We start from the raw sequence: 25,972 nt of genomic DNA, 5'->3' as shown, positions 1-25,972 counted from the left end.
ACCATCTCATGTCAGTTAGAATGGCCATCATTAAAAAGTCAGGAAACAACAGGTGCTGGAGAGGATTTGGAGAAATAGGGACACTTTTACACCGTTGATGGGATTGTAAACTGGTTCAACCATTGTGGAAGATGGTGTGGCGATTCCTCAAGGATCTAGAACCAGAAATACCATTTGACCCGGCCATCCCATTACTGGGTATATACCCAAAGGATTATAAATCATGCTGCTATAAAGACACATGCACACATATGTTTATTGCGGCACTATTCACAATAGCAAAGACTTGGAACCAACCCAAATGTCCATCAATGATAGACTGGATTAAGAAAATGTGGCACATATACACCATGGAATACTGTGCAGCCATAAAAAAGGATGAATTCATGTTCTTTGTAGGGATATGGATGAAGCTGGAAACCATCATTCTGAGCAAACTATTGCAAGGACAGAAAACCAAACACTGCATGTTCTCACTCATAGGTGGGAATTGAACAATGAGAACACTTGGACACAGGAAGGGGAACATCACACACCAGGGCCTGTTGTGGGGTAGGGGGAGGGGGGAGGGATAGCATTAGGAGATATACCTAATGTAAATGACTAGTTGATGGGTGCAGCACACCAACATGGCACATCTATACATATGTAGCAAACCTGCATGTGCACATGTACCCTAGAACTTAAAGTATAATAATAATAAATAATAAATAAAAATATGTCAAAAGTTTCAAAAATTGCCATATGATATTGAAGAAGCCCTGGCCACATCTCTGCGGGTGGCAGGCTTCCCTTTCTGTCCTGTGGTCTTTCTGTCCAGCTGGCCTTTCCCAGGTGGCCGTCCTGGCTAGGGACAGGCTTCCTTGGTGGCTCTGGCTATCTGGGATCCCCTGTAGTGTGTGCACCTTGGGATGCCCTCTCCACACTGTGGTGAGTCCTACAGTCTGTGTGTACCCCAGGCCTGGATGGGCTGCCCCCTGTGCTCAGCAGGTGTGGTGGGCACTGCCCTGAGTGGACATGCTGGGCCACGCATTCACTCACCTAAAGGGCAAGACCCAGAATCTCCAGATCCTGGGATCTCCGCTGACCATGTCCTTCCTCCTTACACTTCTCCCACTGAGGGTTCCTCTTAGTGCAGGTCATTTACAGCTTCTGAGCTTTTCTCTAGGAGGTCATAAGTCCTTCCCTCTTTCCTCTTCTGTTTTTATTCTGATTTGATGCATTGTTTTCATTCCCAGATATACAGTTTTTCAATTAACTACCAAATGGCTCCAATTCTTGTGAAGTTAAAGCCTTGGTTGCTTTTTCTGGTTGTTTAATGTGTGTTAGTTTGGATGCCTAGACAAGAAGGTAAATGTTTCAGGGGTGCTATGGTCTGAATGTGTACCCCAGAGTTCATGTGTTGGAAACTTTTGGTATTTTTTTTTTTTTTTTTTTTTTTTTTGAGATGGAGTCTTGCTCTGTCACCTAGGCTGGAGTGCAGTGGCGCGATCTTGGCTCAATTCAAGTGCAGAGTCCTGGGTTCATGCCATTCTCCTGCCAAAGACTCCCGAGTAGCTGGGACTACAGGCACCCGCCACCATGCCCAGCTAATTTTTTTTTTTTTTAGTAGAGACAGGGTTTCACTGTGTTAGCCAGGATGGTCTCAATCTCCTGACCTTGTGATCTGCTATCCTTGGCCTTCAAAAGTGCTGGAATTATAGGCGTGAGCCACCATGCCTGGCTGGAAATTTAATTCCCAATGCAACAGTGTTGAGATGTGGGGCCTTTAAGAGGTGATTAGGTCATGAGGGCTTTGCCCTTGTTAATGCCATTATTTCAGGAGTGGGTCAGTTATTCAGAGAGTGGGTTCCTGCTAAGAGGATGAGTTCAGCCCCTTTCCCTTATTTCTCTCACTTGAGTACATGCTTGCTTGCCCTTCTGCCTTCTGCCTTCCCCTATGGGATGACACAGCAAGAAGGACCTTGCCAGATGCAGCCCTCTTGACCTTGGACTTCCCAGCCTCCAGAACCATAAGAAATAAATCTCTGTTCTTTATAAATTACCCAGTCTCAACTATTCTGTTACAGCAGCATAAAATGGACTAAGACAAAGAGCAAATACCTTATCTTTGCTTCTCTTTGATTTACCCTGGTAGGGCTCCTGGCATTGTAACGCTAGTTACAGGATTGCAACCTGAAACTCTCAACAAGTGATTTTCCCTTAACTAAACAACAGAAAGCCCTGCTTTCTCACAGTCCTCTCTGCTGTGCAGCACCTGCTGATAGCTTCTGGTCAGGAAGGATTGCTCAGGTGCCCATTGGTAACTTTCTAAGTTAAATTGGAGGTTCTAAATAATATGTCCTTTGAAAGGAGGTGACACTGCCCTTTCCATGGAGTGAGTGTACAGGGACAGAATCTTGTGGGAAGAGAATGAGGCGGAGCAATTCCAAGATCTGCAGCCACTGTGAACTGATGGTGAGAGTGGAAGGACAGGCTGAACGTGCTTGAAATGCTGCATGCCCTGAGCCCCGAGCAGTTAGAAAGCCCTGGCAGTTGATGCGTGATGGTAAAAAGAGGCATCTAATTTGAATGACAGACATCCCACCTCAAATGGAAGCAGCTCTGTAAGGCTCTTCAGCACAAGAAGGGCCTGCCAGGTGGAGCTGGCTGTGCAGCTGTAGAGAGAAGGCTCTGGCTGATAGCATTGAAAGCAACCACACAGGAGAGGAAATGAAACCTAAATTCATGGAGATATTTGTAAGTTGTGTGCAGTATATTTACATAAGAACATCCAACTAAAACATCAGCTGGTAAGCCATTCAACTAAAGGCAAAGCTTTTGAGTATGTGTATGTATGTGTGTGCACGTGTGCACGTGCATGTGTATAAATGCCTAGGGGAAAAAACTATAAGACTATTTTCCAAACTGTTCATAATGGTTAACCTTGGAGAAGGGAGGGAGGTTGGGGAAGTAAAGAGGAAATGCCTCTCAGTCAGGGTTCAGTAAGAGAAGCAAAACCACTGGGAGATATGTGGCCATCATCTCATTGGCCTTATTCAGCTGTGGGGGCTTGTTTCGCGTCTCTGTAGGGAAGTTGTATCTGCAAGTGATGCTGGAGCTTGCAGTCCACAGGGCAGGCGGTCAGGAAGGGGCGATGGATATAAACTGGGAGAGATCAAGATGTTGGAACCACCGAGCACAAGCTGGAGCCCCTGAGAATGGGCTAAAACTTGCATCAGTTCTTTTGCATCTGGCATGGGTGGTGTGGATGTCCTGCAGAAGCTGCGATCTTCGTCACAGAGCAAAATACAACCACCTGGCCTGGGATTCAGAGAAGCTGGCGGGGGATCCAGGGGAAGGAGGAGCAGTAGTAGGCCTAGCCGCTGCTTCATGCTAAAGACGTGAATCAGCAGATCAGCAAAAACATGCATGACCTACGAAATGGTGGTATTTCCTTTCCACCTTCCAAACCTCCCAAGAGTGTCTCTTGTGGTGCCCTCTAACCAGAAATATCCAAGAAAGGGAAGTTTGGGAAATGTAGTCCCGGCCAGCGTAACACATCCTGAAGCTATTTAGAGGAATTTTATATTTTCTTGTACATACTTCTGGGTTGTTTGAATCATTTTACAGTGTGACTGTATAAATGTGTTTCTGTGAATTAAAAAAGAAGTGAAATCATTTGATTAAAAGAATGGGCTAGGCGTGGTGGCTCATGCCTGTAATCCCAGCACTTTGGGAGGCCAAGGTGGAAGGATTGCTTGAGCCCAGGAGGTTGAGGCTGCGGTGAGCTATGTATGATTGGGCCACTGCACTCCAGCCTGGATGACAGAGTGACACACCATCTTAAAAAAAAGAAAGGAAAAAAGAAAAAAGGGAAATAAAGCTCTTTTATCCAGTGAGGTTCAGAGTTTAGTTGTCTAGTGAACAGCCTACTGAGGTGAGTGGGAAATTTGGTCTTCCCCCACCTGGTCCCAGCACCATCCCCTCTCGCTGTGCTGATGTAGTCACCAGCTAACTGGCCTCCCGATTCCAGTCTGTTCCTGTTTCAGTCAGAGTGATTTTTTTTTCAGATGCAAATTGGATGTTGGTGTGTGTCTATTTGAAAATGCTCCAGTGGTTTTTATATTGCCTTTAGAATGAAATAATAAATCAACTCCTTACCCTGGTAACCCAGAAGTCTCTGTGATGTTCTCTCTCTGGGTTTCTCTCCATCTGCCTCTGTCTCCTCCGCACCCTTCCTCTCCCCTTCAGTGGTCACAGAGCCTTTGTGTGTGATAAAATTATCATGCATATAATAGTAGTTAAAAAGCTGTCCATGTATTGATTGCCTACTACGCCCCATGTCATGCTAGGTGCCTTGAGTCCATGCTCTTATTTAATATCCACAGCATCTCTAAGGGCATTTACCTGTCCCTAATTTTACAGAGAAGGGAGACATTGAGAAACATGCCAGAAGTCTTCCAGCTAGTAAGTGGCTCCACCAGGATCGGAGCCTGGATGTGTCTGACTCCCAAATGCATGAAGACAATATTCAGCAGCCATCCTATTAGCAGGCCTTTCTCCTTTCCCTGTCATGTTGTTTTGTGGTTGTGTAGCTTTCTTTTCCCTGGACAGTAAGCTGGAGGGAGGCCGGGATCTGATCTAATGTTCAATCACCTCCTGTACCTCGCAGAGTGCTTGAACGCGTCAGGTAATCACGCAGCATTTGTTGAAAGCATCCGTGTGCCAGGCTCTTGCTGAGTCTTGGAGTCGAGGCTAAGGTCGGGTGAACCCAACAGTACAGTTGCTGTCTCGTGGCGCCCGTGCTCTATAGTAGGGGAGATAACCTCATGCTGTGGTCACAGCTGTGATCGGGCTGTGGGGGTTGCTGGGGAACATGTGAATGGGGTAGGGGGCAGTGAGAGTGGCCTTAGGCAGGAAGGAGTCCCACAGAGAGACATTTGGCCTGTGACACATAGGAAATGTGAGTCTCTCGGAAGCATCAGCTTTGTCTCCCTGACTCCCTGTGGAGTTGTGCTTTGGTGCTTATCTGTGCTCCTTGGCCAGTAATGGAATAGATTGATCCTTCCCATCCTCACGCTTAGAAAAACTCAGCCCAGCACTACAGGCATCTTTGTACCCCATGGTAACAGATTATCCCTCCGTCCCTTTGTCAGGCTGCCTGTCAGGCTGGGTGTTGTTACCCGAGCCCCCCTCCCCGCCTCCTGCCCCCACAACCAACTCCCAGGACGCGTCACTATTCCTTGACTTGTGCTTCTGGTTCCACCACTGCTATGGCCTAGTGGGACAACTGACTGGGAGCTTGGTATTTTCTCAGTTCCTAGAAATAGGTAGACACTTTTTATTGTTCGTTTCTGGAGAAGGAAGGGGAGTGGTTTTCTTCGTTTTTAAGGAGACCGATAGCTTCAATTCGCTGGGAACTTACAACGTGCTGTACACTGAGCACATGCTATGTGTTAGGTGCTTTATGCTCACAAAACCCTTCGGGGCAACCCCATTCCGAAGATGAAGGCACTGTGGTGTCAGGAGGTTAGTTTGTCCAAAGTCCCACAGCGCTCACTGCGTAAAAACTAGACGGTGATGCCTTCTAGAGGGCTCTGGTGCTCCACATCGAGCCTCCAGCCTCCAGCCTGGAGGAGAAAAGTTTCCAAGGACAGCCACTGGAGCTACAACACTAGGCTTCCTGGAGTCAAGGCCAAATCCACCTGCCTATAGGGTAGGGATGGGGTGGGGAGGGAGTGAGTCCTCTGCTGCATGTACGCTTCACTAACTGGTGATTAAAAGTGGGGGGCACATGGCCCAGCGCGGTGGCTCACGCCCGTAATCCCAGCACTTTAGGAGGCCAAGGTGGGAGGATTGCTTGAACCCAGGAGTCTAGCCAGTAGGAAGCATGGCAAAACTGCGTCTCTACAAAAAATACAACAAAATTAGCTGGGCCTGGTGGTGCACACCTGTAGTCCCAGCTACTCAGGAGGCTGAGGCAGGAGGATCATTTGAGCCTGGGAGGTTGAGGCTGCAGTGAGCCGTGATCACACCACTACACTTAGCCTGGGTGACAGAGCAAGACCCCGTCTCAAAAGAAAGGGGGAGGAGGCACAACCCTCACAGAGCACTCAGGCGCTCGCCCCCTACTGAACACCGTCAACTTTAAGAGTCTATTTGGAAGTCCGTCACCCACATTCCACTGTTTTTCTGGACAGTTTCTACCCTAGAGCCTCTTCCTAAGCCTGCCAGATTGGGAATAGGTTTCCTGGATGGGAGGCGTCACTGAAGAATCAACTGCAAGTGGTCATCATTGCCTGAAAAAAGAATCTTTTTCTTTTCACAAGCCCCTACAGAGACTATTTTAATAGTTATCTTCAGACCTGCCGTGGGCTGACTCTCACTCCCCCTGCCCTGCAGGGGCTGGGGCTCTTGCCGCTGCATCTACCCTTCTCCATTCTTCCCCTGCCCTCAAGTGTCAGAAATGGGAGAGGAAAGTTGGGTATTTAATATTCTTTGATGGAGTTTGTAAGTATCCCAATTAGTCATTTTCCAGGATATCAAGCATTCTATACCTCATCTCACACTGCCTTACAGAGCTCAGTAAACACAAGGGCATGAATTCTTGACGGATTCTGGCTTTCTGATGTATTTTCCCCCAAGGTACTTAATCAAGGAATGTAAGTCATTTACCTTCTCCAGGCATCCTCCTCTTCTTCCCTGGAGAATGTTGTGAAGTCTTTCTCGTTTTTCCTTCCGCTTCTGAACCCTTTCAAGGACCGAGGTCTGTGCTGCAACGATCCAGAACTTTGCCCCTAGAAGTTGCTTTCTCCCCTAGCTGGGAGGGCAGAGCCCTGCTCTCAGCAGGGCTCCCAGGACAAGGCTGCATGTAGTAAACGTCTGTCTGTTGTGGTTTGTTCCAGAGCTGGTGATGTTGCTGGAGTGGTGGTCGGGCACGGAATGCACCATCTTCACGGACCCGCGCGCCTACCTCAAGTATGGGAAGGAAAATGCCATCGTGGTTCTCAACCACAAGTTTGAAATTGACTTTCTCTGTGGCTGGAGCCTGTCCGAACGCTTTGGGCTGTTAGGGGTAAGTCAGAAGTGCGTTCACCCCTGCTTCCCACATTTCTCTGGTTCAGCCCCACCGCTTGTCTTTTTGCTCCTGGTCATTCGGAACTCGCAGAAGAATCAACAGAGTTTCTACTTGATGAAATGGTCCTAATAAACTGCTTTTTATTCTTGCTTGGAGTCAGGCTTAACAGCTTCTTATGGGCAATCATAAGAGGTACTCAGCAATTGCTACTTGCCGGCCGTTTTACAGATGATTCATTTATTTAATCCTTACAGCAACATGAATAGATGATGTGCCACACTCCATTTTTAAAAAACTAAGTTATATAGAGCTTAATATTCGGCTCAGAGTCACACAGCTGTAATTAGATTTGGATTTCACTCCCATCCATATTTCTTAATTCCGTGCTCTACTGCCTCCTTGGCTAACAGGCAGACATCACCTCTGCATTTTGATGGTTGAAGGCTTAAGAACTTTGAGTCCCTAAGTGAGAGAGTGAACTGCAAAATTCAGAATTTTTCTGAAATTCTGTTTTTGTTCCAACTAGCTTGACTTGCTGCACATAGCTTGCATGCCTTTGGAACTGGATCTCTTCAGTTGACTTTTGTCATCTTTAACACACTGCAGCGTGTAGCGGTTGAGCCTGTGTCACATAGCTGAACCAAAGTCATCTGCAGTACTCAGGTATTCCAGTAGGAATCACAGCGTACATTGGTCCGGGGCCAGGAAAGGTCCTAAGAGTTCGCACCAGAACTTGCAGATCACGTTTTGCACCTGGGAACAATGCCCTGTAGAATAGATAAGGGGGCTGCTGAAATCACCTTGTTTTTTGGTAACCCCTGAAGACAAAATTGTGGTGTTTAGAATACAGAAGATTGGAGACGGGGCTATGAGGCCATGGAGGACACAGGGGACTAGAAGGTTCAGTGGGTCTGGTTCCTGGAGACAGATGAAAATAGCCTCCTGCCCACTGTTTTCTCCTTTTGTTTTCCTATTCTCCCAGTGCTAACTTGATATCTTCTTGTGTGTACGCGTGTGTGTGTGTGTGTGCAAATATATTTCTAGGAACAAGAGCAAACATTCTAGTAACTACCATTCTCTGATGTGGAGAACTTGGGCAGAGATCTGAGTTACAGCTTTGTGGATTTATTCTCTCTGATGAGAGATCGCCCCTTAGAATGTCATCGTCCTAACCCCGTCATGGATACCAGGGGTGAATGGCAGGGTTCTTCTTCTGCCCAAGAGGGAAGGGTATGGGGTGCCGGTGCGTCTTGACTGTCAAGTCACCTGTCTTACCACCTTTACAGCTAGGCTTTCTGAGGTGCCAGAGTCTCCTGGAATTCAAACCGTAGTTTAGAGGCAGCTGGTGATTTTCCAGGCTTTGTAAGTACCTTCTGGTAGTGTTCATGCTTAGAATGTGCAAACATTCATAATTCGTGGACCAGGAGTCTCTGAGGTAGAGCAGAAAGCCTGTTGAACTTGGGGGTGCCTTCCAATCTCTGCTTGCCCCTTGGTGGCGTTATGCCCACAAGCTCACTCCGTGTTCTGTTCACCTTATTTCTGTAGTTTCTAATCCTTAAGATATTATTATCCACATTTTATAAATAAACCCCCAGAGCCTCAGTCTGGCTGAGTGATTTGCCCGAGGACAATAGCTCCTAAGTCTGTTTTCAAAGCTTCTGCTCTTTCCCCTAGAAGATGTTGGGGGCACAAAAGCAGGGGCCCTGGGGCCCAAGGCCTGCTCCAGAAACAGGACCTTGACCATCCTAAAATGACCCAGACCAGCTGCAGTAAGGACCAGGCTTCTAATACCTTCCTGGCTGATGATGTGCAAAGGCCTCATTCGAGGGGTGCAAGTCACCTGCACCTTCATGGGGTTGGGGATGGAGTTGCAGGAGCTGGCAGAAGAGGGTCATGCACGGAGATGCTGGAGAAGCACCCAGATGCCCAGCACTAGCAGGCACGGGGACAGGCACAGATGAGGGAGAAGGTGAGCCCCGCAACACGTGCAGGGAGGGACCCAGGCCCAGAGAGAGGACATAGCCCCAAGACGGGAAGAGACTTTCATGGAGCGGGAATTTAATCTCAGCAGCATTTAGGGTTTTACTCCCAAAGGCTTCCGAATCCGTGATCACTTTACAACTCTGAGCATAAAGGCGGGAGCGCTGATGGCGGGAAAGCAAGTCAACAGCACGCCTATCCCACCTGCAGCATAGGGACCGCACCTCTCCACCCTTGATTTCATCCGTGATACTGTATTTATAGGACCTCACTCATTACTACGAACACCCAAACAACTAATTCTGTGTGTCAGGGGGTCTGCGCCCTGCTGCTGACGGTGGAGACTGTGCTTAGGATCAGAGTCTACGGAGACTCCCCCTACAGGTGAAATAGGCAGGTCTGGGAGCCTGGGGCCAGGACGATGCCTCTTCTGTTCTCACTGGAAGTTTGGGAGCCTTGCTCAGTGGGGGCCTTGGGGTTTCTGGATTCTTGCTAAAGTGCTTCCTTAAGCCCTGAGTCCTCTCTTCTCCAAACGCCACAGAAACAGCCAGTGCCATTGCTGTGCACATTCTCACAAAGCAAGGTGCCAGAGAGCGCAGGCGCCAGGAGAGGACGGAGTGGGGCAGGCACATGGCAGGCGCTGGCTGGGGCGGATGGGAGCTGCCAGCCTGTGTCCTCCCAGGGGTCACCCCTCCCCATGTCACAGGGAACAGCTTTGCCATCTACTGGAGAGCTGTGGCCCAGGTGGACAAATGACGGTGGGTGAGATGCCTGGTGCTCAGCTCTGCCACCCTGGAAGGGGTAAGGAACAGCATTGCCGTATGTTCATTGTTCAGCAGCAGCTTTTGTCTTCAATGACCTTCAGAAAAAAAACAAAAACAAAAACAAAACCTCATTCATCTCTCTGTTTTTTCTTAACTAACACATGATGTTGAGATCCTTCTGGAGTCTGTGGAATTTGCTTTTTAAAGAGGAAAGGAACAGAAGAAGGTTCCTGACCAGGCATTTTTCATCCTTACCTATCACAGCCCAAGAGGAATGAGTTTAAATTGAAGTCAATGAAATTTGCAGAAATTCGTGAAGGTGGCATTTTTAAATGTAAAGTTGGTCTTTTTGGGGAAAGTAACGGAATTGTCTTTTTAACAAAGAGGCTTTCAACCTTTTAAATGTACTCAAGATCCCATGTGGCCACTGCCCATTGCAGTGCCTGTCCCCAGAGGCTCTGGTTCTCCTGGGAGCCGACGCTTCCTGGCGTGTGCCAGGGCTCTGAAGGCTCTGGTTGATCTTGGAGTCACACGCTGAACCCTTCCTCCCTGGAGATGAGAGTGACACACAGTCAGCTGGGGCACAAGTCACTAAGGTGCCCAACAAACCGTGGTGTGCAAGCGCAGGTCAGGTTCCTGAGGCTTCACGTCCCCATTTGCTTATCTTTTTCCCTTAGCAGGCCCCGGCTGGTTACATAAGAGCATGATCGTTCAGTGTCTGGGCAGCGCCAGGCCCTGGCAAGCACACCATGAGCAGTAGCTATTATTATATTATCAATACTTATCTGCCGGGCCAACTGGAATATTTGTCTTCAGATCCTTAGAGAAGCCATGTGGGTTAGTTATCCATGGCAGCGTGACGAGACCCAAAACAGCGGCTTAAAACAACAAGCGTGCTGTAAAGGTCCCCCGCCTGTGTGGTCAGGAATCCAGGTGCAGCTGAGCGGGGGATCTGGCAGGGTCTCTCGGTGGGGGGCCTGTGTGTGATCTGCCTCCAAGCTTGCTCACGGGTTTGCTGCCCGGCCTGCATCCCTCGCCACACAGGCTTGTTTTAAGACACAGCATTTCCCGGAATATGGCAACTGCACCCCTGAGGGTGAGCCATGCAAGAGAGAGTGAGCGGGCGCCTGCAGGAGCCATGAAGCTTCTGTAACTGGGACCTGGGAGAGACCTCCCATCCCTTCTATCCATACTGTTTGTTGGAAGTGGATCAGTAAGCATAGCCCATGCCCCAGGGATGTGGGGTGGGGTGCACAGGGGCGTGGATGCCAGGGGGCCAGGATCACAGGGCCCCTTGGCGGCTGCCCACCCCACGGTGACATGACATTTGGTCTGAGACCTTCCCTTGCCCTCTTAGTAAATATGTAATGCAGCTGGGCCTGAACACAGATCGAAATGTTGCATTTCGGGCCTGGAACAGTGGCTCACGCCTGTAATTCCAGTGGTTTGGAAGGCCAAGATGGGAGGAGGGCTTGAAGCCAGGAGTTCGAGACCAGTCTGGGCAACATAGTGAGATCCCTGTCTCTACAAACATAAATCAATAAATAAAACAAATGAAAAATAACAGCATTGCATTTCTTTGCACAGAGAAAGGTGAGAGGAGGAGAGTGGCATTATCCCTTCTAGGCGGAGTGCCTTTGCGTGAGGTCGCCCATAAAGCCCTGTACTGCCTCTTTAAACAGAAGGATTTTCGATGATGACAACGATAGCAATTGATATACCTTCAAAATACGTGTCCGGCGAGTGTTGATTGTGTGTGGTTTCTCTAGGAGACCGTGTTCATGCAACACAGCATTGTTTCACCGCCTTTACCCCAGCTTCTTCATACACATGCACTTGTCAAGGGCTGTTTGGCTGAAGACAAGTTAGAAGTTTCCAGATACAGAAGGGTGTTTTCGGCGGGTGTGCCCACCGCCATGGTTTTGTCAGCTCTGTAGGGTGGTCTTGCACCCTGCTCACTGCTGGCATCACCTGAGCGTATGGCAGATGCCCTGTGCTGCCCCCACCATGCGAGTTCATCCTCAGCTCTGCAGGCACGGACCTTGCACTAGGAGTGGGCTGGGATGCCACCCTCTGCCTCTTACCATTCACTGGTTTGGCAGGTGTGCCAGGATCTGAAGTCACATGGATGAGGAACCCGATAATGGTGGCGACCGAGGTAGCAGGCGAACCACTGGCCAGGGCAAGAAGTGGGCAGCTCACAGGACTATGGCTGCACCACGGGGTCATACCGACTACCATCCTGGAGGTGGCAGCGCATGCTCATCTGTAAAAGTCTAGTCCCACGTTGGACACACTGGGGTCTCCTTCTTTGTTGACCAGGATCCTCTGGCAGTGTCTTTAACAAGCCAGAGTCTGATCCCACCGATCATAAAGCCAGGGTTGTTGAAAGCTTGGGGCTTCCTCCTCCTCTGTGTGCAGCCCTCAGCAAACGGTCACAGCCTGTGCTGTCTGCTGTACACTGACTTGGTATCATCCCATGAACTGTCCCCCTTTCTCACTCCCACCTGCTCTGTGCTTAGGGCCCTCTGATGCCCTGTCTGCCTGTGCTTCCTGCAACTGTTTAGCAAGCGCCTATTAGCTACACGGTGCTGGGCAAGGCCAGTTGCTCCTATTACTTTCTGCCCTGGGGACGTCCTGTTTTCCCACCTACCCCTGTAATGCCTCTGCTCTGTCTTCCCATCTGCAGGGCTAACGCCATCCCACAAAGGCTGGGCTGCCCATTCAGAAGAGAAACTGGGAAGGGGCCATGAGGACCTGTGTCCAGGCAGGGTGGACAAGGGCTTTGTGCAGGGAGCACCTCTCCCATCTTTGTGTCCTGACAGCCGTGACCATGACCCCTCAAAGCAGAGCCAGTAGTGATCAGTATCCTGCTGCTTCAAGCCTGTGTGGTCCTCTTCTCCTCTCTGCACATCTGCATGCCTGTCAAACCCAGAATAGTTTGGGGCCTGGTAAACGGAGGGAGGTTGACTGGAGAAGGCCAGTCAGGAGTGCAAGAACCCCGCGTACTCTGCCCCACGTGGATAGAGGATAAGTCTCTAATTCCAGTCTGAGGTGAATTCTTAGAGAGTGCTTTCATTTAATGTTTGCTTTATGCATTTCCCCTGCAGCTGTGACTAATTGTGGAACAGCGTACATTTTGTTTTGAGACTCTCTTGAGATTTTTCTGGCAGTGTAAGGTCTACACCATTTTCCTCTCAGCATCAGAGAAGGCAGAAAGCAAGAGAAAGGAATGCAGTGTGAGCAAGGCCAGGCACACTTGTGCTACCGCATTTGGCAAGAATGGAGTCTATAATCCCAGCACTTTGGGAGGCCGAGTCGGGTAGATCACCTGAGGTCAGGAATTTGAGACCAGCCTGGCCAACATGATGAAACCTTGTCTCTACTAAAAATACAAAAAAAAAAAAAAAAAAAAATTAGCTGGGTGTGGTGGCTGGTGCCTGTAATCCCAGCTACTCCAGAGGCTGAGGTGGGAGAATCGCTTGAACCCGGGAGGCGGAGGTTGCAGTGAGCCAAGATTGCACCACTGCACTCCAGCCTGGGCAACAGAGCAAGACTCCATCTCAAAAAAAGAAAAAAAAAAAAAAAAAAAGCCAGGGATGTTGGCTCACACCTGTAATCCCAGCACTTTGGGAGACCTGAAGGTCAGGAGTTTGAGAACAGACTAGCCAACATGGTGAAACCCCGTCTCTACTAACAATAGAAAAATTAGCCAGGCATGGTGGCAGGCACCTGTAATCCCAGCTACTCAGGAGGCTGAGGCAGGAGAATCGCTTGAACCTGGGAGGCAGAGATTGCAGTGAGCTGAGATTGTGCCATTGTACTCCAGCCTGGGCAACAAGAGTGAAACTTTGTCTCAAAAAAAAAAAAGAATGGAGTCTTTCACCTTTTGATGAACACACACACACACACACACACACACACACACGCACGCGTGCACACAAACTGGTTCATTATTTTGAGCTCCAGTCTTTTCTGCATTTTGCTGTAACTAGGGACAGATTTCAGAGATTCCAGGCCCATAGCATCCTCTCTCGCGCACACCTTTCTTGCCAGAAGGGGTCTGTACAACAACTTACCGGCAGAGTTTAGTGGCAGAAGTGGAACACAGAAACTGAAAGCTTTCTGCTTCTCCCTTCCCACTAGACCCTGGGCACCTCAAGGCCACAGGTAATCATAACCAGCATTGAGTTCTGGGCACCTGCACAATGCCTGGCATAGGGGGCTTCTTAATCAATACCTTTGCAGGGACGGAGCAGCCTTGGGTTGAAGATTCCAATCCGATGAGCTTACGCACCGTACATCAGAATGGAGGCTGTGCCGTGGGGGCTTGTGAGGACTCTGGAGTGATAGGGCTGGATGGCTTGTCTTGGCTCCAGGGAACTGAACCATTTGCTACAGTGGCTCCAGCTGGTAGTCAAGAAAACAGTCAAAGGACTCGAAGGCAGGGTGCTTAGCCTGCTTTATTGTTAAGGAACATCTCACCTGTTATCGAAGTTCCACTTCACATACCTCATTTTATATATTTAGTAGAAATAAATGACCTTGGCTCATTTGACTAACTGGTAACCCTACTGGGAAACCTTCGCGAATCACTGGACGTTTGCAAACAAAGCTGACCATAGATCCTCAGCCGCTGAGGGGTTCCTTGCTGGTGTTAGTGGGGGTGGAGGCGGTGCAGGAGCAGGACACCCTGCTGCTCCCAGCCATGCTGCATGCAGCCACCGGGGTTTGGAATCTTCATCTGAAGCCTGGATGGGTAGCCATTTTGGAGAAAACCTTACCTAGAATGGCCTCATTCCGATCCCTTTTCACCCCAGAGGCTGTGGAGCTTCTGAAGGTCAGGGTCAGAGTACTGGGTCTCAGGCCCTCTCTGCATCAGCTGTTCCCAACGTCCAGGGTCTCCGCAAGGGCTGGCCCACTTGCCAGGGATGCAGACCAGGTCATGGGGCTGGCTGCTTCCCTGAGCTGTGGGGTTCCTCCGGATGGGCCGCTCAACTAGATTAGCCCCAAGCACCTGCCCTAAGACAACTCTCTGTTTCACTCTCTTTCTCCACAGTGGGTTACTCCATATGAAAATTCTAGATTGTCTAAATCTGCTTGTATCTAGACAGATCTGTTAATAAATCTAACTCATCAGTAAATCCTTTCAGGTTGACCTGTGAAATAAATCCAGAATTGATGAAATTGTTATATTTTCTTGTACATTCTCTCTGAAAGCTGTCGGCATCACACATGGAAGCCTCTGAGTGGCCTGGGAAAGCCCTGATAGTTATAGCGTATTGAACCTTTTGCCGGGGGAACTGTCAGTATGTCTTAATAGCAGTTTCTAATCTCTTTGTCATAAGTGAGTTAACTTGGGCAACTCTGTGCATGGTGACTATTCAGTTGTGCTTAAATAAATGTAATCTATTGTTGTTACTATTACACTAAAGCATGGCAGAGAAAATGGGTTGAATAAGGAGGTGTTCAGATACTGCTTGCTCTGGGATGAAAATAATAGCTACGAGTCTCAACTTTGTGCTTTTGTAGATGTTTCCATACATTATTCAATCTTTACAGGGACACCAGGGAATATGTGTTGTCTTCCTCATCACAGAGAGGGGAAACAGAAGCTCAGAAAGGTCGGGTGTCTTGAGCACAGTCACACAGGTGGGTCATGGTAGAGCCTGGTTAGAAACAGGACTGTCTCATTCCAGAGCTTTTCATGCAGCCCTGCCAGGGAAAGATAATTGAGTGACATTTCTTCAGTTTGAAGAAGTAAAAGCTTCTACCTTAATATTTTAACAGGTTTCTTACCAAACATAATTAACATCAAAACCTAGATATATTGATAATATCCAAAATTTTAAGGCTGAAAGATGGATTAAGCCAGTATAAAGAAAGTTATGTCTCTTCTGTTCCTTTTGATCATCAAAAACACCTGTTATCCCAGCACTTTGGGAGGCTGAGGCAGGCAGATCACCTGAGGTCAGGAGTTAGAGACTAGCCTGGCCAACATAGTAAAACCCTGTCTTTACAAAAAATACTAAAATTAGCCAGGTGTGGTGACAGGCACCTGTAATCCCAGCTACTCAGGAGGCTGAGACAGGAGAATCACTTGAATCTGGGAGGCGGAGGTTGCAGTGAGCCAAGATTGTGCCATTGCACTCCAGCCTGTGTGACAAGAGCAAAACTCTGTCTCAAAACAAAACAAAACAAAAAACAAAACTGTTTCTGACCCAGAGCCTCACTTATGTTCCCAAAGCAGATGGCGAAAGCATGCTGATGTCAACCCCTTCTTAAAAGTGACATTGTTACAGGGATACTGTGACATATGTTTATAATAAAAAAACTGGAAAATCTAACAAAATAAAAATCACTTATAAATGACTGCCCAGTGCCGAGACCAGCTTGGTCGGGGAGACCCTAACCCAGCGGTGCTAGAGGAATTAAAGACACACACACACAGAAATACAGAGGTGTGAAGTGGGAAATCAGGGGTCTCACAGCCTTCAGAGCTGAGAGCCTCAAACAGAGATTTACTCATGTATTTATTAACAGCAAGCCGGTCATTAGCATTGTTTCTATAGATATTAAGTTAACTAAAAGTATCCCTTATGGGAAATGAAGGGATGGGGTGAATTTAAGGAATAGGTTGGGCTAGTTAACTGCAGCAGGAGCATGTCCTTAAGGCACAGATCGCTCATGCTGTTGTTTGTGGTTTAAGAATGCCTTTAAGCAGGTTTCTGCCCTGGGTGGGCCAGGTGTTCCTTGCCCTCATTCTGGTAAACCCACAACCTTCCAGCGTGGGTGTCATGGCCATCATGAACATGTCACAGTGCTGCAGAGATTTTGTTTATGGCCAGTTTTGGGGCCAGTTTATGGCCAGATTTTGGGGGGCCTGTTCCCAACAGCCCAGCAACAACTACTGTTATTTTTCTCTGCTTTACTTTTTTCATAAAGTCATAATCATGCTATAGACTCACCTTTGTTCCAGATCTTTTAAAAATTTAGTATTATACAGTAAACAATTGCCTAGCCATTACCTACTCATAGAAAACAAGTTTTAGTGGCTCTAAATCAGGGGTTGACAAATGTCATCTGGAATGGGCCAGAGAATGAATATTTTAGGTTTTGTGGACCACAGCGTGTCTGTCAAAAAACACACCTGTGTGTAGCGTGAAGGCAGCTGCAGACAATAGGCACATGGGCAAGAGGCTGTGTGGCCACAGGATGTCACTTACAAAAGCAGGCGGAGGAGCAGGCTTGTCCCGAGGGCAGCAGCTTGCTGACTCCTCTCTAGTGTTGTACAAGATCTGGTGCACACCATAACCCACGTGACGTGTCTACCGTGGGACATCTAAACATTTTTGGTGATCTAAGAGGGATGGAAATAGAGACTCCCATCCCAGGTGACCATCTACAGGTCTAGATACCCGCATCACTGTCAAAGTTGTCGTTTCCATTTAGCAGCAGGTCATCAGAGGCCAACCACTAGGACCCACTGGGATCTTGCAGGATAGAATTGTGAACGGGAAATATCCCTGAGAGTGCTTTTCCCCGGCAGAAGCCATGATTGGCTGCATGGGACTTGTCACCTTCCCAGGGCCAACAGCTGCTGCTTTAGTCTGTGGCCCCCTCCTGGCTGCAGAACCAATCATCATTTATAGCTCCTTCATATTACTGCATGTTTGGAATGAGTTCAGGTAAATATAATTTTAAAAAATATCGTGGGCACAGCACACGGTAAGCCCTCACACCCACACCAGTGGGTTCACCCACCCACGGGGATGTTCCTGGAGTCCCCTGGGGATAGCGCCTCCGATTTCATGGCTGAGTTTTCTTGGAGAGAATTTCATGTTGGATTTGTGTGAAAAACAAAGTCCATCAGAAAATGGAGATGCTAAACATAGAAGGTACCTGCCTTTTCTACCCCATGTCAGGGAAGAAGTTTCTTGTTTTTTTAAAGTAGGGTAGCAATTGGCTGTTTAGACCTTTTTCTGTCCTGCGAGTAGGTTGGGGGACACGGCTTACTAAGACCCTGTGCCGAGCTGGAGCTGCGGAGAGGCATGGGTGTAATGGGGAGGAGAGGAGAGAGGGCTGTGTTGAAGCCGGAGCTGTCCACACTGGCCATCCTAGGTTTAGGGCTGCCCCGACGGCTCACATCCCCGGCTTAGGCATCGACCCATTGATCAAGGAGCATCTTGGCCAGTTCCAAAATTAAGGTGAAAAGATAAACATCCATCAGATAAAAAGCAGTTTTTGTGTCTCCGCTGCCCCATCCACCCCACTGAAGCCCCGGTCTTCCTCACTGTAGGGGGACTGATGTAGTGGACGCCTGGCTGGGGAGGGCCACACTGAGCCCTGGGGACCCAGGACTGCCCTGAGAGTCCCCAGAGGGGACCTTTTGGGGCCTAGCTCGTGCACCCGTGTCAGCCTCAAGAAGGTCTCTGGCAGGTGCCTCTGCCCCATCTCAGCCTCAAGGACGTGCTGGCAGCGGGTGTGGAGGGCACCGAGCATATCTCCTGGTCTGGGTTTTACTCCCAGCTTGGACCAGCTGTACCTGGAGATCCCACTGGGCTCCGCAGCCTACTCTGAGCGGAGACGCCCATTTGCCTCTGCAGAGCTCAGCAGAGTGGGTCGAGCTGTCTCGGAAAAATCCGATTCAAATGAATCTTTGGCCAACAACTGTTCGAGAAGGATGTTAACCTCATGCCTAAGAATGCTACATTTTCTAGCATTTGACATTTTCAGCGATCAAGGATTACTATATTTTGTAATATTACAAAACTCAGTGAGATCTGCAGAAAAGAGGTGCACAAATTAGTGTCACACAGCTGTACAGTGGGCTTAGCGAGTACGTGACGGTGATAACCTAGAAACCATTTGGATGGTGGTGGGAGAATCGTCAGGACCCTGAATACCCGTGACTGCTCGCTGCTGCCTTCTTGACTCCTGCCGTCTGCACTGAGAACCAGGGTGCCCCTGCCCCCTGCCCCCACACTGGCAGGGCGAGCACAACCTGGACCTCTAGCTGAAAGGTGGGGAGGGCACCAGGGTCCATGGCCTCAACAACATGTGTTCTGGGACTGTCCCGAGGCGTCTGGTGTGAATGTCCCCTCCTCTTTTTCTACTAAAGTCTCCAGCAGCCCCAGGAGGTGGCTGTGACGTCTCCTTCATGGGCACCTGGGCTCCTTCTTCTGTTTTAGGGCTCCAAGGTCCTGGCCAAGAAAGAGCTGGCCTATGTCCCAATTATCGGCTGGATGTGGTACTTCACCGAGATGGTCTTCTGTTCGCGCAAGTGGGAGCAGGATCGCAAGACGGTTGCCACCAGTTTGCAGCACCTCCGGGACTACCCCGAGAAGTATTTTGTACGTAGGCACCAGAGGAGCTGTGTCCCAGAGGCTCCTGCAGGACTGTGACCGTGGGACCCCCGTGTGACTTCCACAGGACACGTGACTGTGGGGTCGTGTGTGACTCCAGGGCTGTGTGTGACCATAGGGCTGTGTATAACCTCAGGGCTGTATGTGACCATGGGGCCGTGTGTGACCGTGGGGCCACGTATGACTGTGGGGCTGTGTATGACCATGGGGCCGTGTGTGACCCCGGGGCTGTGTGTGACCCCAGGGCTGTGTGTGACCCCAGGACTATGTGTGACCTCAGGGCTGTATGTGACTGTGGGGCCATGTGTGACCGTGGGGCCACGTATGACTGTGGGGCTGTGTATGACCATGGGGCTGTGTGTGACCCCAGGACTATGTGTGACCTCAAGGCTGTATGTGACCATGGGGCCGTGTGTGATCGTGTGGCCATATGTGACCCCGGGGCTGTGTGTGACCCCGGGGCTGTGTGTGACCATAGGGCTGTGTGTGACCTCAGGGCTGTATGTGACCATGGGGCCGTGTGTGATCATGTGGCCGTATGTGACCCTGGGGCTCTGTGCGACCCCAGGGCCACGCATGACCCCAGGGCTCTGTGTGACCCCGGGGCTGCGTGTGACTCCTGCCTCCTTCCTTCCAGTTCCTGATCCACTGTGAGGGCACGCGGTTCACGGAGAAGAAGCATGAGATCAGCATGCAGGTGGCCCGAGCCAAGGGGCTGCCTCGCCTCAAGCACCACCTGTTGCCACGAACCAAGGGCTTCGCCATCACCGTGAGGAGCTTGAGAAATGTAGGTAAGGAAGAGTGCGTGGCCCTGGGCCTCCCCGTGGCAGCAAGGAAGACAAGCCCCAGCTCTGGATGGGCAGAGCTTGCTTCCTGCCAGCACTTCCCAGCTGACCTGAGGCTAGGAGCTCAGAGTGGCTGCTCAAGTCCGGTCTCTGGAACTGGGAACCAAGGACAAATGGCACCTGCACCCCTGGCTGGCACCCAGGATGGGCCTATGCCTGCTTTTCCTGGGATGCCTGGGCCAGCACTGCCCTCTGCTGTGTAAATGCGCTGGGTACCTGGATGGCCCATGGGGTAACCTGGGTCCAGGCCCACAGGCCCAAGACAGCACAGTTGGGTTTGGGGGGTATTTCTTGCCCACCTGTTGGCATCAGCTGAACTCTGACCTTGTGGTCTGTCACAGCTGACCTCGGAGTCTGGAACCCTAAATGGCCATCGGTAAGAAGAACAACATAGTAACAACGTGCCTGTGGCCTCTTGTCATGCTTTTGTCTTCTTTTTGACCCTTCTGTCTCCAGTTCAGAAGCACCCTCTGTCTCCTGCACAGCCGGCCTCCCCACGCCCTCGCAGACCTTTGGCCCTTTCCGTGGGCTGCAGGCCCTGGGGGCCGCTTCCTGTGCTCTTTCTCAGGCAAAGCACCTCAGGCGAACCTGGCTCCTTCCTGGAGGGAGCTCGAACCCAGCTGAATGCGGCTCCCGGCCCCACGCTGCTGCCTTCCTTGGCCTTATCCTCTTGTCTCCTCTCCTCCTTCTGAGGCAAAGGGCAGGGGGCCCCAAACTCCTCCCCAGGCCTGCATCTGGGGCCCCTTGGTTTCTCCAGCCATGGCCGAGCCCTTACCAGGACCTCTGGAGCAACAGAGTTGGTGAATCTGTACCTCTAAAAGTCCCCAGGTGACCCACCGGCTGCAGCGGTGGTTTAAGGTCCTGGGCAGCCCTCCCTGCTGGCCTCTGCTGCCGGTTTAACACACCCCCGCACACGCAGGCCAGCGCCAGCCCCACTCCCTTCTGGGGCTGCAGGAACCCAGGCCAGGCGGGCTGTACCCCTGGCCCCTTCTCCCCTCTGTGTGTCAGCCCTGCCCTTAGCCCTGTTAACCAGTTTCTTCTTCCCCACATTCTTCCCTTGCTTCATCATCCCTCTTCTCCTGGTTACCAGCATTCTTTGATGACCTCTATTGGCACAATGCCATGTACTCCACACACAGTGTCACCTTCAATCCCCACAACATCCTGGCAGGCAGCTCTTAACTCCCAGAGAGAAGAGAGAAAGGCAGGCTCTGGAGTCTTGGCAGCTCACTCGGGCCTGCAGAACCGAGGGCCCACCAGGCCAACCGCCTCCAAGGTCCTTCCCCTCTGCCCAGCCTCTTAGAAGGTGGCGGCACAGAGGGGCACTAGCTGCCTAAATGTCTCTTTTGCTCTGGGCTCAGCCCAAGGGCCAGAATCAGCCTGCTCCCTGCAGTCCCTGCCTCTACAGCGACCCTGGGCCCCAGGGCCAAGGATGCCCCCATTGCTCGTCCCCCGCTCCACCTCCCAGGCTGCTGCGCTCTGCACTGTCCAGCAGTGTCAAGACGCTGTGCGCTCCCTGAACAGGAGACCTCACTGAATCCTGTTTCCTCTGCTGACCAGCTGTGTGACTCTGGGCAAGTGACCTAACCTCTCTGGTCCTAAGTTTGCTCTGAGTTCTGCAAAATCTGTTAGGGTTGCAAGGAGGATTAAATGCGAAAAGCTGGGTAAAGGGCTCAGCCTCCCACCTGGCACATGATAAACATTTAATCAAAGGCTGCTTCTGTTAGGGGCCCCCTGCCTCCCACTGCACGTCTCACCTTCTGCCCCTGGTGGGGTTGCCCAGCTTACAGGGCTATGTGTCCCCCTCCTGATCCATCCCCTCTGGGTTGGACCAGCGCGGCTCCCTGACTGAGCTTTGCCTCAGTTTTGCTTTGCAAGGCCGTCCAGCTCTGTGCTGTTCATCATGGAGAGTTAACAAGGCTCTCTCCAATAATAGCCACCACCGGTCTCGGGTGCGTCTGACGTGCCAGCCCTGTGCGCACTGTGCGTGTAGGATGTCCTCACAGGACTCAGGAAGGTACATTGCTTTTTCTTTTTGCCTTCAGTTCACAGATAAAGACAATGGGGCTCAGAGACGTTAAGGAGCTGGCGCAATGTGACTCAGCCAGTACGTGGCGAGCTGGGATTTGCTCCTGGCTGGCGGGGGCTGGCAGCGGCTGCTCTCACTCCTTCTGATGCGCCTTGCAGTTAGAATCAGGCTGGCTCTCCATTCAAGACACTTTTTTTGAGGGTTTCCTCTGGAAAATAAGACAGTTGGACAAGTCACTGATTTTTAGGTGGCTCTTTGGGGAACCCGTGGGTTCTCCCCACCTTTGCTTAACCAGAGTCAGCCTCTTCTGTTGTCTGCATGGGTCCCTGTGTGAGCAGGTCGGAGGAAAGGTGTCGTCAGAACCGCTGAACTACGTGAGCTCTGTGGCCCCTTCTTACTGGGAAGCCCTAGGACACTACAGTGATGGTCCACACAGCCTGAACCGCTGTTCCTGTAGACACCCATTTATGCTTTAACATGCCTGGGAAACGTGATGAGCATCCAGGTTCTCTCCCAGCCACCCTGACCAGGCAGCTACTCCTCAGGAGGGCTCAGGAGAACAGTCCTGCCTTCAGCCCCGAGGCGAGGGTGCGTGGTCTCGGGCACTCCGGACCCTGCTTCCAGGCTCTCCTGCAGGGCAGCAGGAGGCCCCCTGCCCGCTGGCGCAGACAGTGGACCTGCAGACCCCGCACGGTGGTCAGGCAGCAGGTAGAAGAAAACAGATGGTGATTTATTGTTTTCTGAATCTTGGTTCCACGTATTCCCAACCAGACCAAGGGCCTTTCCTCCTTCCTGCCATTCTCCCACTCCTTTTATTAATACTTGCACGTATGTAAAGCTCCCAGTGAAGTGTCTGGCTCATCATTTATTGAACACAAACCATGTGCTGGGCCCTGCAGAAAGTGCCTGACCTCCGTCATCTCAGCAGCTGTGTGACAGAGTCTCCCTTCTCCAGGAGAAGACCTAGCCCCAGCTGCCCAAGAGAAGATCCCACCGGTGGGAAACGGTGGCAGCTGCTGGGGTTCCCACCCGTTCCTCCTACCGTCTGGTGCTCTTACTCTTCAGCAAGTGGCCAGTTTCCACTGTGCATTTATCTCCTCTGTTCCCTCACTCGTTCCTTCCTATATTCTTTCATCCTTTGATCCAAGAAGCTTCAACTGACTACAATCCAATTCCTTAAGGAGTTTCTCATCAGTATCTTATCTAGGATAATTTGTAGCTATCTTCTTTTTCTAGGGGGAAATAATGCTCATAGAATGGTTATGTTGCTGTAACTGAGACACATCCTTAGTTTCCTTTGGAATAATTTTTCTTATCATCCGCACTTGTTCAAATTTCAGTGTTTCTTGACTGAAATGATAGGCTGGGCACATTAGAAACTTACAAATCATCGTTGCAGTATCTCTAGACCTGACTTTGCAGTATTGCTTTAAAAGTGATCTGGGCTGGGCACGGTGGCTCACACCTGTAATCCCAGCACTTTGGGAGGCTGAGGCGGGCAGAGCACTTGAGGTCAGGAGTTCAAGACCAGTCTGACCAACAAGGTGAATCCCTGTCTCTACTAAAAATACAAAAATTAGATGGGCGTGGTGGTGGGTGTCTGTAACCCCAGCTACTTGGGAGGCTGAGGCAGGAGAATTGTTTGAACCCCGGAGGCAGAGGTTGTAGTGAGCCGAGATTGCACCACTGCACTCCTGGGTGACAGAGTGAGACTCTATCTCCAAAAGAAAAGAAAAAAGTGATCTGGCTTCAGCAATGACCCTGTTTTCTATTACTAGGTTCTAGTGGGATTTTATGATTACAAAAGATAATACACATTCAGTGTAGAACATGTGGACCATACAGAAAAAAAGAAATCTGACCACACCATTTCTAGATAAGCAGTTAGCCATTTGATTATTGTCTTCCAATGTGTGTATCTACAGAACAAAATTGGGTTCACACGCTATATACTGCTTTGTATTTGTTTTATTTTTTATAGTTTCAGCTGTATATGACTGTACACTCAATTTCAGAAATAATGAAAATCCAACACTGCTGGGAGTCCTAAACGGAAAGAAATACCATGCAGATTTGTATGTTAGGTAAGTTGAACTGTTTCCTTTCCAGAAAAGACAGTGCCCATTTCAAAGTAAACACATCACAAATGACCTAGAGACTTTCTTCCAGGGATCCCTGGGTCACACTGACTTCTTTGCAGTCTGTTTTGCATTGAACTTGACACATCCTACTATTGTGAATGATCTGCTGAAGTCTCCTTCCATCCCAGCTTCTTCCGGATCCTCTGTAACCAGCTCTTTCGTATCAAAGAGCTTAGGTTGAACAAATGGAAGGCCATATTTTATAATTATTTTGGTGTTGGTGTGAAGAGAATATGTTATTGACCCTTTTCTTGGGCGATGGGTCTGCTGTGTGGAATGCACACAGATGTGTATTTATATAAGGCGGTCTAGACACAAATGCAAAACTCTTTTGCAGTGTCTCACTTATGTGTTACGTTCCAGGCTATTAATGATTTTATTGAAGACACTTCCAGAACATATTAGTCAAACTAGTTCTCTTTGCCTGCTTACAGAATGGGCCAAACACTTCCAGAATGTCACCAAAATCAGTGGGAAACAGGATTGGAAGGTGCTGCAGATAGTAAACACAATGGCAGTTCACGCATTAAAACCCAGGGGTCAGGGATCGTATTGGTTTGTTGTGCTATGGGTCATCTTCTCTGAATGCTAATCAAGAGAATCTGAAATGCCCACTAATGGAGAACTAACCCAGGGGCTTATAACCTTCTGATTCAAGACCTTACAGAAGCCACATTACAACACAGCACCATGAAAATCCGGGGGCCCTACATTCCCACCAGACCACACCAAACGTCCAAGCTTTCCTGGGAGATATTTTGGTGGACTGGCAGCCAAAGTTAAGTAGCTTCTGATCTAAAAACGACTCTGGCTTTCCCATCAAAATAGGACAGCATCGTCATCATCACTGACTTCTTGTCTGATGGTGCAGGCAAGAGTCTGCCCTGTGACTCAGTTCTGTGGCATATGAAGGCAGGAGAATCACCCACCTGCCTGAAGGAGACCTTTAGATCTTCTCCTAGGAGTAAAGTGAAGTTTTATTCCCCATGTTCTCTGACAGCTGGCAGGAGCTCCATTCGATGGCCAGCTGGGCTCAGTTATTTGGGAAAACCCCAAGATGTGTACAAGATTATTTCACCTCTCAGGTAGCTGCAACTCTCCAAAGCATGTGTGAGAATCAGCCCAAAAATGATACTGGCACGTTCACTCACTGAAGCCAGATCACCCTCTTGACCCCAGACGAAGGTTAGCCTTGATGCTATTCAACACACATCTTTTTGTTGTACCTGCCCATTAAAAATGATTGAGGCATTTTTCTGAACATACATCAGCACAAAGCACTGAAACATCAAGGGCGATAATGTCAAGTTGCTGAATAGGGCAAAACTCACTACATTCCCACTATCCAAATAAAGAAATATTAGGCAGACTTGAGAGATCTCATTTCCAAAGTGGAGTAGATCAAAGAGCAAAGAAGTAGAGGATTCACAGAAGTACAGTGTGTGTAGGAACAGAAAAGGTGAAAGAATATTTCCGGAAGAGCTTATGGGGTAAGTTCTAATTATGTGAAAAACTTACCTCTGTACAATACTGCCTTGAAGTGCCTCGTTATAACCTGTTGTAAGACGGAACCCCATCCTTTATTCTCTTAACAGACTCTAGTGTGATAGATAAGCTCTCAAATCTTCTTACTAAGATATTCGTAGGCCACAGAAGGGAGTGAAATGACCTGGGAAATCAAGCCAGATGCATACTTTGACACGGACAAAATTGAGTATAAATGAACGTCCCTTGAAATCGCAAGAGCCAACAACCTGAGAACAAATAGGAATGGCAAAGGGGGCGGAG

The 25,972-nt window shown here is 49.6% G+C and overlaps 1 protein-coding gene across 3 annotated transcripts in view; it reads left to right on the top strand.

Annotated features, from left to right (window-relative positions):
• The window catches only part of AGPAT4 (1-acylglycerol-3-phosphate O-acyltransferase 4), a 198,686-nt gene that overhangs the window by 150,414 nt on the left and 22,300 nt on the right, over nt 1–25,972 (top strand). For all 3 annotated transcript variants that reach the window (XM_030809940.1, XM_030809941.1, XM_030809942.1), the window contains 4 exons: nt 6,888–7,057; nt 18,996–19,157; nt 19,807–19,960; nt 24,025–24,127. In XM_030809940.1, the coding sequence (XP_030665800.1) occupies nt 6,888–7,057; nt 18,996–19,157; nt 19,807–19,960; nt 24,025–24,127 (589 nt within the window). The remainder of the gene's footprint in view (nt 1–6,887; nt 7,058–18,995; nt 19,158–19,806; nt 19,961–24,024; nt 24,128–25,972) is intronic.

The sequence above is a fragment of the Nomascus leucogenys genome, chromosome 3, assembly GCF_006542625.1.
Source record: "Nomascus leucogenys isolate Asia chromosome 3, Asia_NLE_v1, whole genome shotgun sequence".
Classification (NCBI taxonomy): domain Eukaryota; kingdom Metazoa; phylum Chordata; class Mammalia; order Primates; family Hylobatidae; genus Nomascus; species Nomascus leucogenys.
This window is presented reverse-complemented; position numbering and strand designations above follow the sequence as displayed.